Source organism: Maniola jurtina, chromosome Z (assembly GCF_905333055.1).
Source record: "Maniola jurtina chromosome Z, ilManJurt1.1, whole genome shotgun sequence".
NCBI classification, from domain to species: Eukaryota; Metazoa; Arthropoda; class Insecta; order Lepidoptera; family Nymphalidae; genus Maniola; species Maniola jurtina.
The window spans coordinates 5,852,844-5,872,262 of record NC_060058.1 but is presented as its reverse complement, the minus strand read 5'-3'; the positions used below and the strand labels follow the sequence as shown (position 1 = coordinate 5,872,262).

Here is a 19,419-nt window from a genome sequence, read left to right as displayed (position 1 = left end):
GCTCTGTGCTGCGCTCCGCCATATGTGCGCCGGCCCTAACACATAAACATCAGAAAATATACTTTTAAGGCGCCACGCATACGGTCCACGGAGTAGTGTGGAGCAAAGATGTGGTTGCCTTTTACTATAAAAAATTTAAATCTGCTTAAACTTAAACTAATTACGAAGGAGATTCTATGGGCGTGTGGCGCATCAAAGTATGTATCGGCGCGCTACACGTTTCCACCCCTATCCGTTTTTAGTTTTTAACAAAAAAAATACTGTGTTTCAACTTTACTTTACAGGTGCGCACTTAACACGCCAAATAACAAACCTAATGCGACGCACGTTGGATCAAATCACAACGTCGGCAATAGTCGTACAAAACGTCTGATAAGAACTTTCGCTTCAAAAACTTAAAAGTATAGGTAAGATAAGTGTAAGATCTCTATGTACTACGCACATCAGTTATGATATATAATCATAACAAAACCTCAAGACTTACACTGGCAAGCGTAAAAATATAAGCTATGAAACATGGAACGACTAGGTTTTTTTTATTCAGACACAAGTTAGCCTTTACTGCAATCTCACTTGGTAGTAAGTGATGATGTAGTCTAAGATGGAAGCGGGCTAGCCTGGAAGGGATAGGGCAGTCTTTATCAAACCCATACCACTTTGGTTTCTACATGGAATCGTGCCGGAACGTGAAATCGCTTGGCGGCAAGATTTTGCCGATAGGGTGGTAGCTAGCCACGGCCAAAGTCTCCCACCAGACATGTGCATGTGTCATGGTGACATAGGCCATCGTGGCAGCGTGATAAAGGGTTTTGAATATAACAATACCTTTAAATCTCTGATTTACGTCATCCCTAGTGCTCAAATACACTAACATTTGACAGATATTGATTCAGAAACAAACCGAGAGCTCACTCACTCTAGTTCACTCTGGTAAGTGAGTCATTCCGAACATAACCGTGTTCTAGGAAGCTTTGCTGGTCATAGTCAAAATTAATTTAACTATGACCAGCAAATTAAAAAAGCGAGTTACAGATGCAGTTGCAGCCTGCAATTTTTTTTGTACAGAATGACCACTCTAGTATGCAGTACATAGAGGGCATTGATATAGGGAATGTAGCGTAATGAAATTGTAAAAAGAGCATAACTATTAATAGGTAACCACTTTCTTTTTGCACATGGCCTCCGATTGGTCGTCCTTTCCATCGCCAGAGAAAATGGCCTTAAAACTAAAAGGCTTAAAAGGATAACCACTGCCCGTATAGAACTTGCTCATAAATTCAACCCTGTAAATTACAGGACGAGTTAAAAATTGGTCAAGTGCCAGTCCGACTCGCACACAAAGGGTTCCGTATGGTATATGAAATAACATTTTTCATTCGGTCGCTTGGCGGTCATTTTGATTTTTTATTATTTGTCGTTATAGTGGTAATAGAAACTCATTCAGTGAAAATTTCCACTAAGTAATCCACGCGGACGAAGTAGCGGGCACAAGCTAGTATTTAAATAACAAAATACACAAATCTCGAGGTAAAATGAGACTAACCAATGCAGCCGTAGTGTATGAAGAAATGCTGATAGTCCTTCCATAACTACCAAGATAGAGAGATTGAAACTCGCCCAAATTGCAAATATAATGAATATTTTTGGACCCCCGTAGTACGATGTTTCACGTAATCCAAGTTTGGCAAACACCATCACCCAAAGCATTTCTGATAATTCTGTAAGCAAATACATTAATTACTATATACAATAATTTTATTCTGCTTTAGAGGTTTCGACTATCATTGCAGCAATGATATTACCTATACCATAATATCTACTAGACGATGCTCGCAACTTCATCCGCGTGGATTTAGGTAGCATAATTCTTGGATTTTCCGGGATGAAAAGTAAGCTATTCCATCTCCAGAACCTAAGCTACTATGCACCAATTAGATGATGCCCGCAACTTTGTCCATATGGATTTAGTTTTTTTTAAACTAAATCCATGGATATCCATGAACTCTTTGATTTTCTGTGACTAATCGTAGCCTTTGTCTTTCCTCGAGACGCAAGCTACGAGTATCCCTGTACTTTTTTAATTAATTTTGACGAAATTTAATTTTATTTTACTAAATTTCGTCAAAGTTAGTTAAACGCATGGACCGTGTAAAGCTAGCAGAACACATACTTTGGCATTTGTAATAATGGCCTATAAAAACTTTTTTCGCTAAGCAAGAAAGGAAATACAAGTTTGAATTTAATACGTTAAGTTGATTTTAAACTCGGAATATAATATAATGTGTAAATATCGCTCACCCTACATTTAAATTTCACTGTTCACACTGTTAGATGTAATAATATTACATCTAAGTGTGAACATATTATATTCCGTAGTTTGAAATCAACTTTATAGTTTTATATCTTCACTGTAGTAACGTTTGTTTTTACAGACGTTTATATGGCGAATCGCCTTCTTTTTCCAATATTATTTCAGCATTAGAATTTTTCTCTTGATTGAAATGTTTATAGGATTACTCATGTTCAAGAGAACTTAATATTATTCTATCTGAAAAATTGTTATTATTTTCTTATTTCCTATGAGCAACGAGCATACTTGAAAAAGTCCTCCATACTATTATAAAATACAATCGCTAGAACAGTTTTAAGAGGTACTTAAATAAAACAATTTACTAATTGAGATGAAATCTATGATTCACGAGAAAGTTTCACGGAAAGTATTATTATTTTCTAAAACGTGTAGTGATGGGAAAATGTGATATAATCCATACATTTTGCTGCTGTATCATACATTTTATTGGTTTTCTCGAAGTAAGTTCGGATTGGATACTAATATACTTACCTGTGTTGCGTACCTTTAGCTAACCGCACACGTGCAACAATATTGACTGGACAAGTTGATGCCCACGATTTAATTTTAAGTAAAGAATACAATTACGTTCATGAGCCAGGGATAAGGCCCACAGTCGGAGGTAAGACGCAGTGTGGGAGACGGTGCTCAAAACAAACTCGATAGTGTGAACCGCCTGATGTATCATCAATTCTCCAAAAGGCGTCGAGTATTTGGCGATATCTTTCAAAATTTTTTCCTCTGTGTGCTTATCCGAATCTCTTCTCTGATACCTTCGGAATTGACTTATTTTTTTCTAAAATTAAAATTCAAGGTTTTAAGAATTCACCAATGCGTTACCAATCAATGCTCATTAAAATGCTCTTTATTTGCGAGGGATTTAATATGCTTTATAAAAACGCCTCAAACACGGAATAGTATTTTGTATGATATTCATACGTCTCAAGTTTGACAAAAAAAAATCGAAAAAATAAAATGGTCGTGGCTACAGTCAATCTTACCAATGCTTCTTCTTTCTTCTTTTTGTAGATATGGTTAAGGTATACCGGTGACCCAAATAGCAAAATTGGTACATTAATTACTGCAATAAAGACTAGAAGCCGTTGGAAACTTTCTTGTCCCTCAAACATGTACGCGTCGCACTCATCTTCCACGGGTTTCGATGTAGACATAAGTACCATATCGATGAACAGAATCAAAATTAATGGCGCACAGCCTGCGCCTCTTTTTACTTCAGCTGCAAACGAAATGCTTAGTTTTTTATGAAATCCGCCAGAGTAATGATAAACCTAAAAATATTGAGCATAGAAGCCAGAACTATAGTACCTATAATTATATATAATTCAGTAGTAGTATAGAATTATAGTATTTTTTTCAAGTTTTTCCTGATTTGTCTAATACTTACTATATTTCCCACTGAACATGAACCATTTCATATAGATCAACGTGACAAGCCAAAAGAACAGGCATGTCAGGAAGAGAATTTGCGGTATGAACTCTAATATAATAGCATAATAACGTTTAAAATATCTGAAAAAGTTTCAAATAAAAAAATTAAGCGAAAAAAGTTAGTTTAAAAAATCATTATAATATTCTATAATATATCAGGTTATATATTTTTGACAAGAAAAGAGTCCAATTTGGGTTACTTTTTTTATTACAATTTAGTAAATTAGAGTGCATTGGACCACTTTTCCTTTTTTGGGTTGAAATTTTAAACTATCTTACATGTGGTTAAAAAGACTTAAAGACAATCCGAACATCATGTGGACTATTCCAATTATGATAGACATTTTCATTTTCAATGAGTTCAGATACATTATTTTATTTTTCGCTAACTGAAAAGAACAGAGTAATATTTTTTAAATCATGTTACGTGAACCTATACATGCCAAAAAAATTGTCAGTCAGTGGAAACTACCGACAAAAGTAAAAGCTTAAAATTATGTTTTTTTTTTTTTTGGATTTCCAAATTAATTGTAGCATCAAAAATTAAAGTTTCTTGATTTATGAGTTAAAACCATTATCATTAGTTAACTTTTTACATTTATCGATACTTCAATCACTATTAAAATTAGAATGTAGGTGACGTGACCTTAAAATTTAAGGAAGTTATGACTTCAAAAATTTTTTTAAAGTAGCCATTCGGATGATTCTATCAAGTCATTTCATTTAAAATAATAGAGTAGAATAATTTCCAAAATAATATTTACCGCCCAAACAGGATCAACCCCAAAAATATACGGCGGGTTGGTTTCAAAAACTGGATTCAACTCGATGTAATGATTTTTTTCTACCGTCTCTTTATCATAAGTGTTCATCCAGTACGATTTCATGGGCATAATAGACTTGCTAAAGAATACATTGTATAAGAAGCCAGTATACATGGTAAATAACCCCATCATAAGTATAATATAACGACCTGTAAACAAGTATATGGCAGTATGCATATATTATTACATAAAGGTTCAAAAAAGATGGAAAATGTCTGATAAATAAGTAGGTACATATATTTTTATAATAGAACCAGTGTTTTTACTATATTTCGGGATCCTTTACCATCTCTATATAATATTCTTAATTCTGTGAGACGTAATACACTTGTAATTCGAAAGCAGTCGATTCGAATGTCATGTAATACGAAAATCTTGCCTGACGTTCAATTTAATAATATTACCACCAAAGAATATATTCCATATCTCGTTTTTGGAAGTCTTGTCCATATGCTGCTTTTCGACTGATATCATCCAAGCAGCAAACACTAACAATATCGTTCCGTGGCATATATCACCGAACATGACCGCAAACAGAAATGGAAATGTTATTATTGTGTAGAGACCTGCAAAATCGAACAAGGTCAATAAATTTTATCTTAATAAACTGTTTGTTAGTTCCGAAATTTGGCTGAAATTTGGAATTTATATCCCAGATTAACACATTTACTATTAGGCTACTTTTTATTCCGGACAATCAAAGAGTTCCCACGGGATTTTTATAAATCCTATATCCAAGCGAACGAAGTCGCGGGCATCAGGTAGTAATTAAAAGTTTTCATAAATAATACCTACCTGGGTTCAGTTCTCTATATGTAGAGTCACCGTAAGCGTTGATAAGGGCTTGAAAACCTTTCGTGAACTTGTTAGTACGATGATACGTTGGCGGTTCGTCACTATCGTCAGACTTTAGTATGAAGGACTCTACAGTGCTCCCAGCTTCCTCCTTTTATTATGAAATAAAAAGTAATTATTTTAAGTTTCTGCAAAATATTATTATGCTTGTTTTATGTTTTAGACTGGTGGTTAGCTCATTAATAAAATATAATCTTGAGTTACTACAATGCGTCTTGTGTTATTAAACAGTTACTTCGTGATAGTACTATCACTATTCACGATTTGAATAAAAGTTTTGATAAACCTAAATAATCAATAGTTTTTGTTTCATGAAGGAAATTATACTGAAACATATGAGGACAGCTACCGAAAAGAAAAATTTAGGGCTTTTAACCATTCTTTGTTCCTAAACTGAAGTACTAATGAAGAAATATTTATCACCTCGCAAATATTCATTTGATTTTGGTGGTGATGAATAAAATATTACTTTAAAAAGGTGCTTTAATCTCATTTTGTTACTTAATAAAAAAACACGATATCGATTACCCGGTATGTGATGTCAAACCTCACTAGAAAATTACCATCTCGACCTGTCGCGAACAGATTCTATTACCTCTTCTAGTTAAAACAAGTGTAAATAAAAAATTTATAACACCCCCGACAAGTGAAGGCTACAGAAACTAGAAAAGAGCTGGTAACTTTCATACGGCTGAACCGATTTTTTAAATTATTGCTAAAAACTTTTTTTTTAAATTTAGATTGGAATCTTGTGCATATAGATAAGTTGCGCCGACCTTTTCATTTGAAGAGTTAGGCCCTTGACTTAGATTTCCTCTGGTGGAGACGATGCAGTAAAAAATGGATAAAAGTGTGTCATCCTGGAAGACTTATGATAGTTTTATCATACCCATAGGCCATATGGCCATTATTGTCTCTAAACAGTTTTTACTCGGATCATATCGCAACACTGATTTACCTGGCGGCAAGTCTTTGCTAGAAGGTTGGTCAAAAATTATAGATTTCCAGATTTCCTGTTGTGGAATTTGGACCCGGGACTTCCCAATTACTTGAATAAGACCACAGCATTCATAAATGTACCATATAAGCTATTTTCAAAACCTCGTTCAATCATTAGAATGTCTTACCGTTGCTCTTGCTAAAACGTCTTCCACTTTGGGAAAATCCAGTTCAGGCACCCAACACTGTCCGATCAGACATCTCCTCGTAATGTCAAGGGTGAACATATTCATGGTATGATAGATCGCTTTCGATTTCTTTATTTGCACCATCCACGAGTCCCATTGTTTACTAACGGTACGTAGCGCCTTGCAACGGTAGTATTTAGTTTTTTTCATAACCTAAGTGAAATATTTTGTATATAACTCCAAGTAGCAGTTGTAACATCAAATACGAATATAGACCGTACAAAATGAGTTCTCACGCGCCATTTTAACTCGGTGGCTCTACTGTCTTGTCAAAAGTACTCGGAATCAATGCTTTATCATATTTATAGGTATAGAACTAAAATGAAGCTTTTTATATTATCGCCATTAATCTAGACATATTTACATATGAAAAATAAGGAAAACAAAAAATAAATATTGAAAGGAAACACTAAGTACGCAAGTGATATTTATTTACTTAAAACGCACATTTTACATCGAATAGTTAGGGGTGCGTTCCTGCAATCGAACTTCTAACCATTAAATAATAGTTAGCCCTCAGAAATATGAAGAACGAAGCAGAGATAAATTAACTAACAGTTGTCTAAAATGAACACTTTCATTACAGTAAAAAAAAACTAATTACTTTTTCTAAATCATCAATCCTAACACTGAGTTGCAACATCATGTCCATCCTTGCGTCATGGCTCTCAGGGCAGGTGTAAAGATTCACATGGAACCCACTGCAGACTTTTTCCAGCCGGGTATATAATTGCTCGCCTTGGCATACTGCCATAAATGCCACCTTTCGAATGTCTTGGCCCTGAAAAGGTTGGAATAGTCCACGATAGCGCAATTTCACCTATGGACCAGTTTGACATCACGCGCTTAGTGTGGGTACTATCGTAATCCTAATTCTGATTATAATTATATTATAAGGCCTCATTCGCACGAGAGATTTTTAAACGTCCGTTAAAAAAGCATTTAAATAGAACAAATGCATTCCCAAGAATCTGTTCACACGTCAACGCTTTTTTAACTCGCACTTTGTATTATCAGCGCAACGCCGGGTTTTAACGCAACGCTTTTTTAACACTCGTGCGAATTAGGGCTAAATGTGTGAATTTTGATGTTTGGATGTTTGTTAGTCCTTTACAGCACAATGACTGAACGGAAATCCGGAATGGAAACAGCTTATAATACCCTAAATACCCTAACATACACATAAGCTACTTTTTATCAAGAAAATTCAAATAGGTATCTAGTATATTAACTACATAATATACTACTGCTGCCGCGAATTTGTGGTTACATCCACAGACAGACAGACAGACAGACAGACAGACAACAAAGTGATCCTATAAGGCTTCCGTTTTTTTTTGAGGTACGGAACCCTAAAAATGTTATTGTTATCATTGTTTTGAGTATCCAAACAAATAAGTTTAAGCAATAAGTACTTAATTTAGCTCAAAGCAATGCCCTTTCGAGAAGTCAATGAAATAATATAGAGCAATCTCCGGCAATTCCATGAACTCTACTCGTATCTTTCAGGATGATGACGTTAAAGGTTGGATATTTGCCTTCGTTTACCAGGCTTCGTTTACTAGGGCACATAGGAAACGGTATTAACATTTTGTATGGGCGCTTCAAACAACCTTGTCTTCTAGAGACTTAATTACTTTGTCCTCCACATCTTCGATACTAACTAAGTTCCCGTACCATGCAGCATTTCCTCATTATATATCACATCCGGCACACAATTTCCCTTGACTACAATTCGATCATGAATCTTAAGTCTACTTGCACAAGAACAGTTGAATTTTGTAATACGTTTTGCAAGAGCATAATATTATGGTTAACATAAAGTGACAGCATAAAAAAAATTAACTGGAGTTTTTATGTGTCCATGTGCAAATCGACTTATAATGGGAATCACAATTTTTAAGCTGGTCGTGTCTGATGTTTTAAACATTTTTGAAACCGCTGAATAAATTAGTTTACAAATAAAATTGAAGATTTGGAATACTCTCGAAATCTATCTTCCTACACAAGTCTAGAATTTCAATAGAAACTAACTACCTACCAGCCAATATAAAAATTATTGAATATAAATACAGTCCAAGGTAAACAAGTACTTAAACATAATTATTTTTATGTCTCTGACAAAGTAAAGTCTGAATGAAGTCAAAATACAGTACAAGCCTAAGTTTAGTAAGAGCCACTAGTAATATTTAAAAATTTAGAGATTTGAAATAAAAAATTGATCAAACACGAGTAGGACACGAAGGATTTCATACAGTGCAAGAAACAACACTTGTCAATTTTACTTAATTTTTATGGTGACCATTTTGTTTTTCTTTTCATTTGTTGTTATAGTGGCAATGGAAATACATTTTTGTAAAAATTTCAACTCTCTACATAATACTACGGTTCACGAGATAAAGCCCGCTGTCAGACAAACGGACAGACAGCGTGGACTTAGTAATAGGGTTCCGTTGGCACCCTTTGGGTATGTAACCCTAAAAAGTAACTAGGAAACAAACAGACAATAAAACATCTATTAACTGAATACTAGCTTACAGAACGGGGATCTTGTAATATAGCATCCTGAGTAGCTCGTTTGTAATAAATATTTCCGTGCGACACCCTCCACATCATCATCTCAAATGGGAAACTTCTGCTTCTCTTCACAACACCCGTCAACACAAAAAGTCGCCCAAGTAAACCGGTGTCACCACCAGCAGATCTAATATGAAAAAAAAATCGTTAATTTGTTTTGATAAATCCATACTATCCATACTTCCATTCTAATATTATAAACGCTAAAGAGTGTCTCTCTGTCTGTCTGTCCGTCTGCTATTTTTTCACCGTTCATCTGTTTAACCGGTTTTGACGAAAGGTATAGAGATAGTTTGCATCACGGGAACGGAAACAGATTTTGTCCCGGGGAATCAAAGAGTTCGTAGGGAATAAAAAAAAAACCACGAGGGTGAATTTGTATGCATCACCTATTTCATACAGAAATAGATTGCATCCCGGAAATGGATATGCGCTACTTTTGTTGCTGAATCCCGACGGGAATTTAAAACCTAAGCACACGCGGACAATGTTGCGGGCATCATCTACAAAGTAATAAGTAAAAGTATCGCAGCAGTAAGTAGCAGTATACGCCCAGCCTCCTCAATTCTCCTCTTCCTCCGCTTTCCTGCCTCAAACTTTAAAATTTTATTAAAATTATCTTAAACTAGCCGACGCCCGCGACCTCGCCCGCGTGGATTTAGGTTTTTCGAATCCCGTGGGAACGCTTTGATTTTCCGGGATAAAAAGTTGCCTATCCAGGATATTATCTATCTTCATTCCAAATTTCAGCCAAATCCGTCAATTAGTTTTTGCGTGAAGGAGTAACAAACATACACACAAACACATACACACAAACTTTCGCCTTTATAATATTAGTGTGATTAGTGTGATTGAAATAAATATTATTTGAAATATTTTCGATCTAATTTTACTCCAACATATTCTAATTTTATTCTCATTCTGATCATCGATGCTGACAGTTCAATATGTATGCAATATTGTAGAGCGCCTGGGGCGTTAATTACCTGAGAACCTCGGATTTCAGTTACAGTGAATTATTAATAATTCTAAGTGATATGGTTAACTTATAAAATATATCATGGAATTCCGCAAAATAACCCTGCTTCTATCCAGCAAGAAAAAACTGGCGTAAATCAATACCAGTTTATATTCAATATTCATATTTTAAAAAGAAAAGGTAAGTTAAATTTCCAACACCGCGCCGCGCCGTTAACGTAATTACAATTCCGCAACCTTTGCCGTTTGATAACATAATATTGATACTATTTATTTATCGATGGTAGAGTTTCAAAGCGAACACAAACTGAGTTTACTGAAGTAATTCCATTATATTTTCTACTAATACGTAAGCATTTATTCCTACATGCATGATTTGGCTAACATAGGTATTTTAAAATCAAAATGTAGCCTAAAATATTTGAAAACTACATTAATTGATATTCCCAGAATTTCAAATGAAAATACATCGTCAAATAATAATATTTGTAATTAATCCTGCTGTTGAATAATTATGGAGAACATAACATAATTACACCAGATTTAATTATTAATTAATATTTGTATAATTTGAGAATCAAAATATTATTTTGATGTTATATTACCTTTATAAATAATAATAACTATTTAATTCTTGTAAGCTTATGTTAGAGCGTGGCTGTATAGGTACTGTACTAACAAAATGCAAGTAACATTACGAGTATTATTTTATTTTGGAATTTATTAAGGACATATTTTTGGATCACGAAATAATCTGTACACGTCACGAATTAATTTAGCGTATTGACAATTTTTGAATAGGAAATCCGACTCCTCAGTTGCGTCATCAAAAATCAGTTTTATAGTAAAAAATAGTGTAATTCGATTTATTTATCGACTCCACAAATCTTTAACTGTGAGATTTTACTCATGCTTGCATGCCGTGCTTTACACTGCAACTAAAAATGCTTTTAAAATCCAACTCCAATTAATACAATAAAATAAGTATGAAGAACACCTTAAAATTTAAGAGACCTTTTGAATTTAAGAACATATTAAAATTTGAGAGATTTAAAAACTTTTGGTATAGAATTGGACATTCGGGGAGTTGAATATTCGAGAAACTGGATCAAGCAGCCAGACTTTCCGGGAATTGGGTGTGACGGACATATTGGACATTCAAAGAATTGAATATTGCGGGAGGTAAGGTGAAAATAAATTTGATCCATCTTTCTACCATTTTTTTTTTTTTGGTTTCGCTGGGGAAATGCACTTACGCATCTCGCACAAAAGCGGGTACGTGGGAATCCACACGGCACAGTCCGCGTAAGGAATGTTGGGTCTCAGGATCCCGAGTAGGTATCGGATGCGACTGAGAGGTCCCAACGTTTAACCAGCTCAGGTTTACACCAATTTCCAAAGGCGGAAGAAGGTGAGCATAACGTCTCCTTCTTATCCACGTCTTCTTCTGCGGAGTGGGTAGGCGTCAGCATCCAACTCTTGTTCCCACGCGAATAAAATAATTTAGAACAAACCAGACAATCACAATGGCCTTTTCGCTTCCTTGAAAGGAATTTGTTATTTGTACCATTTAATAAAGTAAATAAGTATAAAAACGGAAAGTCCTTGAGTAGAGACAGCGTTTAATAGGCGCTACATACCTTCAATTTTAACTCTGCGATTTAACTGTACAGTCCAACTGTACAGATAAATCGTAAGTCCATACAGCCTTACACACCTTCAAGCAAAAACGCGCGACCTTTCAGTTTTTATCAATATGGCCTCCAGAGACGACGCTTTAGCGATCGTAGGGCTAATGTGTGTGTTAAATGAAAATAGAAGAAAACGAAAAAAATAGAAGAAATAATATCACTGTACAGTTCTATCTGTGCAGATTTATCTATTGATATTTTGATTAGATCTCAGTTAAACTGTACAGTTCAACTGTACGTTCTATACACCTAACGATTTATCTGTACAGTTTGACTGTACAGTTAAATCGCACAGTTAAAACTGAAGGTATGTAGCGCCCATAAGCAAGCGTAGTGTGGGACGCCCTCCAGCACGATGAACGACGATATAAAGCGGCTGGCGGGAAGTGGCTGGATGAGGAAGGCTGAGGACTGGGTGTGGTAGCGCTCTAAAGGGAAGGCCTATGCCCAACAGTGGACATCCACAGGTTGATGATGATGATGAAATAAGTATAAAAAACTTACCTTCCAAAAATTGCCTCCTCAGTCATTTCCGCTTCACCCATCAATGGTCCAATTTGATTTAGGACATAGTTCATTTCAGTCAGTTCTAGATAATTCTTTAATAACGTTGTTTGATGCTCTGACATTTCCAATACATCATTTTCCCATTTCTCTAATATGTTCTGATAATAATAAGTTTTTATTGAAATGCATAAAAAATATGCCATTCCATTTATTGAAAAGATTTTAAATACGTACCCATAGAACTTTTAGTGGCATAAGACAAAGATAGATAGGTACATATAATATAAGCTTTAACTTTCGGAATCCTGTGCGTGCGAAACCATGCAGGTTTCGAACTTCGCATACGTTCGAAACCATGCAGGTTTCGAACTTCGAACTTCGCATGCGTTCGAATGGCCTAAACTATTCTCATTCTAAGAAAGGACCCGTGCTCAGTAGTGGGCTGGTGGTAGGTTGACATGATGATTATAATGAAATATTAGATTGGTGATATTAAGTAGTACCTCCAGCGTTGCTAGTTCATTGAGCGGCAATGGCTTTGGTTTCATACTATTGTATTCGACAACACTGATTCGATCTTTGCTCATCTCGCCCTCCATATAGACCAGCTTGCGTTCCAACTCAGCATAACGACACAGTTCCGTTACATAATTTCTTTGAAATGGCTTCACTTCAGGCGTCATCTGTTAAATATTTTATAACTAGCTGATACCCGCGACTTCGTTCGCGTGGATGTAGGTTTTAAAATTCCCGTGGGAACTCTTTGATTTTCCGGGATAAAAAGTAGCCTATGTGCTAATCCAGGGTATAATCTATCTCCATTTTAAATTTCAGCCCAATCCGTCCAGTAGTTTTTGCGTAAAGGAGTAACAAACATACACACACACACACACACATACAAACTTTCTCCTTTATAATATTAGTGTGATAAAAAGAGTTCCATACTAGGTAATATTATAGACACAAAAGTGTATCTGTCTGTCTGCTAGCTTTCACGGCTCATCCGTTTAACCGAACAGATTTTTATGTATTTTCATGCATAATAGCTTTTGATTTATCGTGCAAAATATCAAAAAAATACCCCCTTTGTCTCAGAAGTTTACTAATCGAAAAATCAGAAATAATAATTATAGTCCATAGAAATGTATGTATATTTTAAAGGAAAAACAAAACCAATACTCTAGCTAGCATACCTTTTTATAAATTTTTACAAACTAACAAAAGTATTATTTTTTTATTTAAATTTTCTTTTTCTGTAGTATGGAAATCTCAGTGCGCACGTCTGACTCGCACTTGGCCAGTTTTTCTATTTTATTTATTTTTATTGTGAGACAAGCAATGATTTTATGTAAGACTAGCTGATGCCCGCAGCTTCGCCCGCGTGGATTGGTCAGATCCCCTGCAGCATCAGGATTGAGGAGTTGGACTCCAAATTTTTTATGAAACAATGTCGCAAAGTTCCTCTATCGATTAAAAAAGAAATGACGCAAATCGGTTCAGAAATCTCGGAGATTTCGGTGTACATAGGTAGAAAAACACAACTCCCTTTTTAAAAGTCGGTTAAAAAAGTAGCCTATTTTACGCCCTGGTCAATCCTCTACTTGCCTGTGAAAGTCCCGTCAAAATCGGTTCAGCCGTTCCAAAGATTAGCCTTTTCAAACAGACAGACAGACAGACAGACAGACAGACAGACAGACAGACAGACAGACAAAAATTTTAAAAACGTGTGATTCAGTTATGGTATCGTTCAAATAACCATATGAGCTTAATATGAGGTAGTTATTTCGAAATTACAGACAGACACTCCAATTTTATTTATTAGTATAGATTCAGTAAGTTATCGTTGAGAGCTCTACACTTGAAATTGTAGACGAGTAAGTACTTATAATATATACCCGGGACACACAATCCAGCTATAGGTAGGACCAATTTCGTGAAAGAGGAGCCTCGATGATGTATAAGATTGTTCTAAGTTGGAGCACGCTTGCCTAGAAGATACCTGCTCGTTCACTTTGGCCTTGAAGGGCCGGGGTTTGTGTTTCAGGTTTATAGCGTACTTACATCTACAAATTGCACACATCCCATTTCGCCGAGATGGCCAATTACTTCAAACGCTGCTTCAGGTTGGAGGAACATATCACAAAATGTCATTGGGTCACTTCTCAACATACAACCCATTTCGGAAACTATGAAAATATGAGAAGTTGTTTTTAATACTGATAATCAAAATACCTACTAGATAAACAAGATTTTTATAAAATCTCGCACGAATCAATGTGAAGAGATTGACTTTTCCTTGTCATTTTCAATTTGTTTTTATGGTTTTTTAGGTTTTTACTGAATTTTTATTTTTAATAAAGAATAAGTGCGATCAATTTTTTACATGCAGTTGTTTAATTCATCCAAGATATGAACATGCAAATAAGCGACCAGCGCGTTTTATAAGGTGGTCAGTAATTTGATTTTTTTCTGATCCTCGGTGCTTGTCCCTTTCACCGCGTTCACAAGTCATAACCAAGTTCTAAAATATATATTCTACAATTAGTAATAGGTATTTTTACCATATGATCTTTTATAATATTTACTGTTTACACTAAATGCTATAAATTGTGTAGAATAGGTATCTATAAAATTATTACTAAATTCTACCAAGGTGCTTGGTTTAAAACATTTTATGTACAACACCAAAAGTTCAACAATAGTATAATTTAGCGTTTATAGAATTAAAGCTCAAGCAATTTTGCCTAAGTTACCGAGTTTTTTGTATCGTAGCGATGAACCAACAAAGGCTGTTGAAACAAGGTTGATTTTCCATCTAACTCAACCTTCTTGTGTTATTCTTAAAGTCCCGAGGGATAGCGGGCAGTCTAATAATTTACTGTTACAGTAGTAACTTTTGAGGTGGGCTCGGGGTCTCCCAGAGGACAGTTCGTCTATTCTCTGCTCACACATCATAGTCAATAGCGAATACTAACTTTGAACGAAGTAATAATAACCTTTTTTTTCTTCCGTTACTTTAGTTTTCTGTTGTTTCTGTTATTTTATTTCTCTTTTGTTTCTGTTATTTATTTATTTTGTTGTTTCTGTCATTAAATTTTTTGTTTCTGTAATTTTTTCTGTTGTTTTTTTATTTTATTGTTTGTTGTTTCTGTTATTTTAGTTTTGTGAACATTTTTTAAAAATAGGGTAAAATAAAAAATAAATAAATGAGAGCTAAACATAAATAATATTTCCTTTTGTTTCAAGAGCGATATAAAAGTACCTAAAGCTAATAAAAAGTCATAAACACCATCACTGCTGTCATGTGTTTGATAAAGGTAGAAAATAATATAAGTATCTAGACTCATGCGTTTATAAACTACTATTAGCTATATCGCAGTTGACTTATAACTGACGTACGAATATTAATGTACCATAGATATAATTATAATGACATAGATATCATAATATTATAATTATAGTGATAATTAAATTACGCTACATATTATTCAATTGACGACGTGTTTTTGAAGGAACTTGATTATTGCTATTCATTTCTTTCATGTAGGATAACTATAGTTCCATAGCTAAGTTTATTGCACACCACCTCTTCTACTCTACTTCTCCTACTGAGAAGAGCTAGCAAGAAACACAGCACTTACTAATCATACTACACAAAACATAAAAAGTTACAATATGTAACAATACAACTACACCATCTTGTGAGTAATTGAAAGCTCAGCCGGTATTAATATATCTATGGTACATACTGATGGACTGCTTTCGAAATCTATTTTTAAACGTGCTTCATTATTTTATTACGGTTCGGGAAATTTTAAACGCGTGAACCAATTTAAAATTTGGAGTTGTTGTTTGCACTGTGTTTACGTAAACATCAATAATAATTATTATCAGAAACTCTTTGTCGAAGGTAAAAAGCCTTTGGTGCAATTTTACGCTTGAATTTGTTTCAAAAAGCTTTTAGTCACTCACATCAATTAGTGTGTGTTTATCATTATTTTGAATATAATTAAATGTGTTTCATATAGAAAAATTTTATATAAGCAATGTAAGCCAACAAATTACCTAGTCTCAAAAGTCTGAATCTAAACTATACCAAAGCAGCACTTATCAAAGTTTATTAGAATTAAATCTATCCCTTTCGATTTTACTTCACAAAGTTGTTTTTCAGTGAGTGTGGGTGTATTTTTATTGAATTTAAATTTTGAAACTAAGCGATCCAACATTTATACCTAGTGAATTCCCAACGAATTGATTACTTTAGATCTTAATTTAAGACAAACTATGTCGGATACAATACAAGTTTGTAATTAATGTCTCCTTTCTTGTAAGACTAAGTTTACATCTCCAGGCGAATCTGATATTATGCTTGTTAACTAGTGTACATTTTGGTTAGTTCGCAAGCTCGTGGATAATTCACAACTAAGGTGACCAAGTTGAATTTGGTATTTGTAATTAAAAACCTACAGTGTTTAGAGAGGTAGAATACAAAATTTAACGTGAATAAAAAAGTTATGTTACAAATAAAATAAAGTCAAAACGTTAAAATTAAAAGTCCATTTTATTAACCCCCGACCCAAAAAAATGGGTGTTATAAGTTTGACGAATGTACCTATGTATCTGTGTATCTGTCTGTGGCATCGTAGCTCCTAAACTAATGAACCGATCTTAATTTAGTTTGTCTTTGTTTGAAAGATAGCTTTATCGAGAGTGTTCTTAGCTACAATTCAAGAAAATCGGTTCAGCCGTTTGAAAGTTATCAGCTGTTTTCTAGTTACTGTAACCTTCACTTGTCGGGGGTGAAATACATTTTTAATTTACATTTGTGTCGGCTTATTTTGTTGATATTTATATCTCAAGACAAGCTTATTCCCGTAATTTCATCCACGTGGATTACACTTTCAAACCCCTATTTTACTCAAGGGTTTAATTTTCAAAAAACCTTTCGCTTATGTATACGTCATAGTTGATAGCTATCTGCATGCGAAATGGATGATTTCAGGCGGTGCAAGACCGTGGCCTGTGGAAGTCCCTTTAAGAGGGGTCTCTCCGTCACTCGCTTCATACAAACGTAGTTCCAATTTCATTTGAATATTAAGCAATAGACCAAAGTCCATGAAATTTTGCAGACATATTCTAGAAACTAATATCTATGTCTGTGGTTTTCCAGATTTCTGTAAAAATATTCTTTGAGCCCCTGTAATTTTAAAACTACATACATACATACATAGAAAAATATAAAACACCACAGACACAGATATTAGTTTCTAGAATATATCTGCAAAATTTCATGGACTTTAGTTGCAATGAAATTGGAACTACGATTGTATGAAGCGAGTGACGGAGAGAGCACTGTTAAGATCTATGTCCAGTAGTGGACGCCTAGTGGTTGATGATGATGGTTATAGTCCTTTAATCATCATTACCTTCACTGTCTTCGTCGAAACTGCCAGCTAAGGTATAACAATTCATATAATTTTATATGGTACACAAAATAAAGTTGCAATTTTCAAATCATTAGCACCGGTGTGGAACATTTCAACGATAACACGCAATTTTAGCTCATTGCCAGAAACAGCCGACGCTTTTCTGATAGCTCATGCCATTACTTCTTCTTGGATTGCAGCTCGAAACGTTTACGATCTCTACGTCATTATACACTGAAGTGGCCGTTTTGGACAAGATTTTTAACCCTCGACCCAAAAAGAGGGATGTTGATCTTTGACGTGTGTATATGTATATCTATGTATCTGTCTGTGGCATCGTAGCTCCTAAACGAATGAAGCGATTTTGATTTAGTTTTTTTTGTGTCAAAGTTGGCTTGATCGAGAGTGTTCTTAGCTATTATCCAAGAAAATCGGTTCAGCCGTTTGAAAGTTATCAGCTCTTTTCTAGTTACTGTAACCTTCACTTGTCGGGGGTGTTATAAATTTTTAATTACACTTGTTTGATGCGAGTTGTAGTTTTGCAACTTAAGGTAGATAAAGGTAATCGGGCATAAATGACCCGTTTTGCGGACATGAACCAAATTAGTTTTAAATCAAAGATAACATTGTAACCTATAATAATCTAATCTATATATAAATATTCTTAATCGATGGGGGAAAATTATTAAACATGAAAAAGAGTTTTAATTAATATGTTTTTTTCATGGTACAAAAATTCTTTGAATTTTTTCGTACTTCCCATAATCCACAACAACGCGACCTATGCCAGAGTAGATCAAAGCTGTATTTGAATACATACTGTTAGCTTGTGTGCGTCACTGCGGTTATGGTTTCCATACTAAAGTACCCGTTTACCTTTCATTCAATCAGTCTACCCACATCCGAGTGAAGCTTTCACAAAAAGTTATCATCCCTGTTGCAACAAAGTAATACATTTCACAAAAATTAATCCCTTTGTCGGTTCTGTTTATTAATGGAAGTGTTTGTGCTTTTACATCATGACACTTTTATAATTATGAAACCTTTATGAAACATGGATTGATATTTTCATGGAACATTTTAATCTGGGTATATTTTATTAATTTGTTAAATGAAACGAAATAAAGTTGACTTTGAAACTTAATAATATGCTTACACACGTTCTGTACTCACTGAAACATATTTATCACGATATCTGCAAAATTTTCACGATAAAATCCCATCGAAGGTTAATGAATAGCTAGTGAACTATGTAATCTATACCCACTTAGGAACACAGTAATAATTGTTACACAGGTGGTTACTTGTCATAAAACATCTTAATTTAATAATAAAACGTTGCTTAGTATTAGAAGTACCTCAATCGATCTTATCAACAGATTATAGATAAGATTGATTTCGTTTCAGCTATAACAAAGGATTTTCAGAAATTCTACTGTCAATAAGTTCCGTCAGCTGGTTAGCTATTCCAAATGATTGTCAAGGTTAGTTACTCGTAGATCTACTATGGAAACATTTGGATGAGGAGTACAGTAGGTTGGCTCACAAAGATGAACCAATTTTCCGACAAGGAAA

General features: G+C 34.5%; 1 protein-coding gene across 1 annotated transcript; it reads right to left on the bottom strand.

Annotated features, from left to right (window-relative positions):
• Nucleotides 1-698: 698 nt before the first annotated feature.
• LOC123880642 (V-type proton ATPase 116 kDa subunit a1-like) lies at nucleotides 699-14,707 on the bottom strand. The gene is made up of 15 exons (XM_045928864.1): nucleotides 14,480-14,707; nucleotides 12,922-13,101; nucleotides 12,416-12,576; nucleotides 9,204-9,369; nucleotides 7,270-7,446; nucleotides 6,606-6,818; nucleotides 5,419-5,569; nucleotides 5,028-5,189; nucleotides 4,564-4,772; nucleotides 4,079-4,188; nucleotides 3,756-3,880; nucleotides 3,352-3,587; nucleotides 2,939-3,146; nucleotides 1,544-1,718; nucleotides 699-1,283 (listed from the first exon to the last, which is right to left on the bottom strand). The coding sequence occupies exons 1-15, from the start codon at nucleotides 14,594-14,596 to the stop codon at nucleotides 1,148-1,150; spliced, it is 2,526 nt and encodes an 841-aa protein (XP_045784820.1). The 5' UTR covers nucleotides 14,597-14,707; the 3' UTR covers nucleotides 699-1,147.
• Between the last annotated feature and the right edge of the window lie 4,712 nt (nucleotides 14,708-19,419).

What these genes read in the sequence shown, in the direction of transcription:
- LOC123880642 (XM_045928864.1), bottom strand. Translation starts at nt 14,596, where the DNA reads ATGGGTTGTATGTTGAGAAGTGACCCAATGACATTTTGTGATATGTTC. An exon ending in TATTACAAGATCCCCGTTCT is followed by an intron (nt 7,447 to 9,203) that starts GTAAGCTAGTAT and finishes CAACCTTTTCAG; the next exon opens with GGCCAAGACATTCGAAAGGT. An exon ending in TTAAGTCTTTTTAACCACAT is followed by an intron (nt 3,881 to 4,078) that starts GTAAGATAGTTT and finishes AAACTTTTTCAG; the next exon opens with ATATTTTAAACGTTATTATG.